Raw genomic sequence first — 4852 nt, 5'->3', positions numbered from 1 at the left:
TACATGATTAAACAACTTAAACTAAACTAGCGGTATCATAATAATAATTTTTTATAAGTTTGTTCTTAAAACACTACATAAAGCTTGAATTTTTTTAATCCGGAACCGGTTCCGGCCGGAATTTAAACAAAAAATGAGATCAGTATCAGGTAGATTACTAACAAAAATGAAGTGGAATCCGCCCCGCGAAAAGTAAAACTTCGAGCATGTAGATCTGGCCAGATTAAGTAGTTTTTAAACCTTTACTAGATTTTTTCATAATGTTTTTGAAATAAAAATCCAAAAAATATATTTTAGTACAAATTACAAGAGATTTTAAACTTACACTAAATATTCTGAGGCTTTAAGTGAATTTTAAATATTATGAAATAGTTTATTAAGAGCGATGAAAATTTAACACCCAAAGATTTTGGTTAATTGTGTAAACAAATATCTTTCGGCTACCGAGCTACTCACCAAGTGAAAAACAAAAGCAAAGGTCATGGGTCGAAAAAACGGGAATTAATTCGAAACTTGCAGTTTAAATTGCGAGGTTTTGAAGTTAAAAGCAAAAAATATATGTATCTCAAGATCTATTAAAAAATAAATTGAGTAAATTTTTGCGAACTTAATGAAATTGGAACGCTTCGGCCCGCAAAGTAATAATTTTTTAAACTAAAAACCTTGCCCACCCATAATCTAAGCTGATGGTAAAAATTTGATTTTTTGAAAATCTTTCAAATGTATGTGTTAAGGTTTTAGAAAACCAATTATTTAAAAGTTTTAGTTCAACTTAGTTTTAAGTTATTCGTTACTCAGAACTTTTTATTCAGAAAACATGTCAACTTCACCTAAGTTATAAAAAGTTTTTGAGTAGTTATATCAATCATGTTACAGTGAAAACTTCAAGGTTTTAAAAACTTACTTTCAATTACTAAAAACAATACTTTTTAAGAACACTAAAGCCCTTTAAAAAGACTTGTTTTTGTTTTTGCTATGCATATTAAGTTTCAGTTCTTAAAGTTACGCATATGTGACCAGTTAACTGAAAACTTAAATAATAAACTTTTAATTTGTTCTAATTTCACATTAAATAGTAATAAATTAGTTTTGTGTGCTTCTTAAACTTTAAGTCCTAGCTTTTAACTTCTAATCTTAAACTTAAACTAACTCTAATTAAAAATCGTTTCACGGTTTAAACCAGGAGTATCTAACTTATGCATCTTTGTTGACTGATTTTTTATTCCAACCTTTTGAATAAAAATAAGACTTTAGATTATTACATTTTTTTGAATTAATAATCAAGCGTTTATCGTTGCAAGGGGTAGAGTTTGATACTGATGTTTTTTACCATAAAAAAAATATGTATGAAACAGGCTTAAAGTTTAGAAAACTAAGGTAATTCAAAAATAAAAAACTGTATTTACTAATTAAGTAAACTAATTTAAGCGTTCAAATACAACAAAAAAAAACAAGTTTTAAAATATGTTTGTAATTAAATCTTGTTTTTGTAAGTTTTGACCAGTTCTTAATCGTGATACTTAAACATAAAATTCAAACTTTTAAGTTTAAAGTGCAGTTTCAAAACTAGACGGATGCAAAATTATTAGTTTCAATTCTAGATGTACAAAACACGGTTCAGACGAAAACTTTAAATGTTCAACTAGGCAGAATCTTTCAAAAAATCTCAAGTTGTCATGGTAAAAAAGTTAAAAAAAATTTCACAGCTACGTCACAGAACAGAATGCTTCAATAAAAATGTGACAAAAACTCACTCTTTACTTTTTGTTTATGTAAGGATGTTTTGGAAGACATTCATTTTACTCGCGATCGCCTTCACGGCCAACGCGCAGGTCCATAAATATGACGGCTATGTGAACACAATAAAAGAAAGAGCCAGATTCGCCTACCACGTGAAAATCGAAGTCGTTCCGATGGAAAAAGACGATCAAAATCGGACGGATTGGTTTGGCGGCGGCTCTCTGCTGAACAAAAAATGGGTGCTGACCTGCGCTCACATATTCACTTTTAAAGATAAAAGCATCAAGCTGCTCGCGATCAACCCTAAAGACCTTAAGAAGGTGATCACGCGCACCGGAGAACTGCAGGCGCTCCCTCATCCCAATTGGGATCATAAAACTTTGAAAAACGACATAGCGCTCGTCAAGCTCAAAATGTCGTTGGATCAGGAAGGGATTTCATACGTCACCTTGCCGAAACAAATCAAAGGTACATCTGACTACGAGGACATTAAAGTAGGTACTAAGTTTCAGTTTTGCGGCCATGGTCAGACTAGCACTAAAATAACAGCAGTCAAAAATTTGTATTACGGGGAGTCTTACGTGTTGAATTTTGAAAGGTGCGAGATGGAGAAACATCGAAAAGAACAAAACGAAGCCAAACAGATATGCGCAGGTTAGAAATTTATTGATTATTACAGTCTTACCCAAGATATTATTTTGCACCTTTAAGTTGTAAGAAAGGATTTTTTATGATATAAAACATCAGTTTCAAACTCCACCCTTTGCAACGATAAAAATTTTCTGGGCAAAAGCAAGTGTGTTACATCATGTGTAATTTTACTTACCTTTTTAGTATTAGTTTTATAATTAACAAAAAATATAAATAATATAAAAGCTACTTTTTAAACATAATAAAAAAAACTTTCGGTCGTACACCAATTTAAGAACACACACTAGCTTTAAATCTCAATAATAAGCACCACAAAAAAGTTGTAAATAATAAAGCTAAAAATACCAAGAATGACCGGCAAAAGACAAAAGTCACAGCAACTACCCAACCATGTGATCACTGCCACCAATACGGCACAATCATTTGATGACTCAGGACATTAAACTAGTATAAAAATAAATACAACACCTTTTAAGACTCTCTCAACAATAAGAGTTTATTTTATAGAGTCATTTAAATGAGTAGATGTTAAAAATGCACGAAGGGTGACTTTTGCACATTATGTCACTATTACTTGGAGCCTTACGTTGGCACGTTACAATTTTGAGAAAAAAATCATTCTGTTTTTCATAAAAACATTAATTTGTGTGAACAAAAGCATAAAAAATAAAACCACAATGTATATATATACAATTACTGCTTATATCTTATAAAAAATGCTATTAAGTATTTAAACTACAGAGCTATAATATTTAATTTTTTCAAGGTTGGATCAGTAGAAATGCAACAGACGGAAAATCTGGGTCGGGCTATGGCGACTCAGGGGCAGGCATGGTTGTAATAGATGAAAATGAGGGCATATTTCAAATTTACGGAGTGCTCAGCTACGCTAAATCCCAAACGGGTGTACGCCCAGGGACTTACGATTCATTTGACATTTACACAAGAGTTACTCACTACATGGAGTGGATAGAACGCGAAGTCGACAGTCAAAAGCGAAAAAGCAACAGTTGCGGGATCGAGCCGAGAAAGCGACGCAAAACTGAGAGCGGGGTGAATTTTTTCTCGGCGGTCTTCAGCACTTTGATCTGGCTGTTCGCCCTCAGGCTCGCTTTGAACTTGTAAAAACTCCAAGCTTTGCTTTCTGTTTTCAAGCCTGAGAACTATTTGTACAGTAAACGTTTTAAAAAAGCAACAATAAATTAAAATTGCAGTGAAGTGATGATGTATTGTTTACATTGAACTATTTTCATATTGAACTTAATTAAAGAAGTTTTCGGTAACTAAAACAACTCATGCGTTCTAATGTAAAAACAAAACAGTTATAAAAAAGCTATTTTTTGACTAACAAAAGTTTGAGATTAACACGGATATAGCTCATTTTTAATGATCTATAAAATATTAATACTTTCTAGAGAAGATTTAAAAATAACTCTTAGGTTTTGTTAACGAAAAAGCTTGGTATATTGTCTTAGTCTACGAAACTTATCTTATCTGCATTTAATGCTTTTTAAAGGTTTTTAGATTTAAAATTTGTGTTATACTGTTACAGTTAGTTTAGGATTCTAGGTAGTCATAAACACTGAGTAAATGAACCATATGTATATTGAAAAAAGTTAAAGCTTCTTTTTTTTTAATTTATTACTTTTCTGGTTACACTTTGTTTAATAATTTTAGCTAAACTCAAGCAGAATCTTGGTTTTATAGTTTTATATGGTTTTCAAAAGTTATACTTTAATTATTTCTCCATTTGTTTTTCAAAATTTTATTCTATTCAAATAGCTATATGAACTTAATTAGGGTAGGCAGTTATGAATTCAACGTTTATTCGATATTTTTTTTTTTGTAAAACAAAGCAGGTGTAAACAAAAATGTTTTATTTTGTAACTAAGCCGTTTTATAATTTTTGAAAACATTTTAGTCAGATAATATCTATCCAGATAACTTTTGGGACTAGTGGTGGGTCTCAAGTGTGCGAGCAATTTAAAACAATACAATAAAGTATGTTGAGTTCAAAAGTTCATACCTTTAAATGTTGTGGGATTGGAGCCGATAATTTCTGATCCGCGATCACTTCTTACCCGATCACTTCTAACCCGATCATTTCTACCCCGATCACTTCTAACCTGATCATTTCTAACCCAATTATTTCTAACTTGATCATTTATAAACCGGTCAGTAAAAAAATTATGTTTTTTAGATTGTTTTAATCCGTACTTATTTGAAAAACAAACAAAATACAAAATAGAAGTACTTTTCGGACACGCTCTTCAGTATTTTTTCGTGTCAAAACAAGCTGAAATAATGATTAACTGATAAAACTAAGTATTTAAGAAAACAAATTAAATTTAACACAATAGTAAAAATTAACAAATTAAGGCAATTGTTTAATCAGAAATAATATAAATGTAACACAACTTTACTAATCAACTAATTTAAGTTCAACGAATTAAACAAAATG

The 4852-nt window shown here is 30.8% G+C and overlaps 1 protein-coding gene across 1 annotated transcript; it reads left to right on the top strand.

Moving 5' to 3' along the window:
- Window positions 1-1778: 1778 nt before the first annotated feature.
- On the top strand, window positions 1779-3516 carry LOC145848279 (mast cell protease 1A-like). The gene is made up of 2 exons (XM_082953855.1): window positions 1779-2394; window positions 3158-3516. The coding sequence occupies exons 1-2, from the start codon at window positions 1779-1781 to the stop codon at window positions 3514-3516; spliced, it is 975 nt and encodes a 324-aa protein (XP_082809981.1).
- The last annotated feature ends 1336 nt before the right edge of the window (window positions 3517-4852 follow it).

The sequence above is a fragment of the Thalia democratica genome, unplaced genomic scaffold, assembly GCF_965202585.1.
Source record: "Thalia democratica unplaced genomic scaffold, ktThaDemo2.hap1.1 HAP1_SCAFFOLD_1322, whole genome shotgun sequence".
NCBI lineage: Eukaryota > Metazoa > Chordata > Thaliacea > Salpida > Salpidae > Thalia > Thalia democratica.
The sequence above is the reverse complement of the archived record's forward strand: the minus strand, read 5'-3'. Positions and strand labels throughout refer to the sequence as shown.

What these genes read in the sequence shown, in the direction of transcription:
- LOC145848279 (XM_082953855.1), top strand. Translation starts at nt 1,779, where the DNA reads ATGTTTTGGAAGACATTCATTTTACTCGCGATCGCCTTCACGGCCAAC. An exon ending in AGCCAAACAGATATGCGCAG is followed by an intron (nt 2,395 to 3,157) that starts GTTAGAAATTTA and finishes AATTTTTTCAAG; the next exon opens with GTTGGATCAGTAGAAATGCA.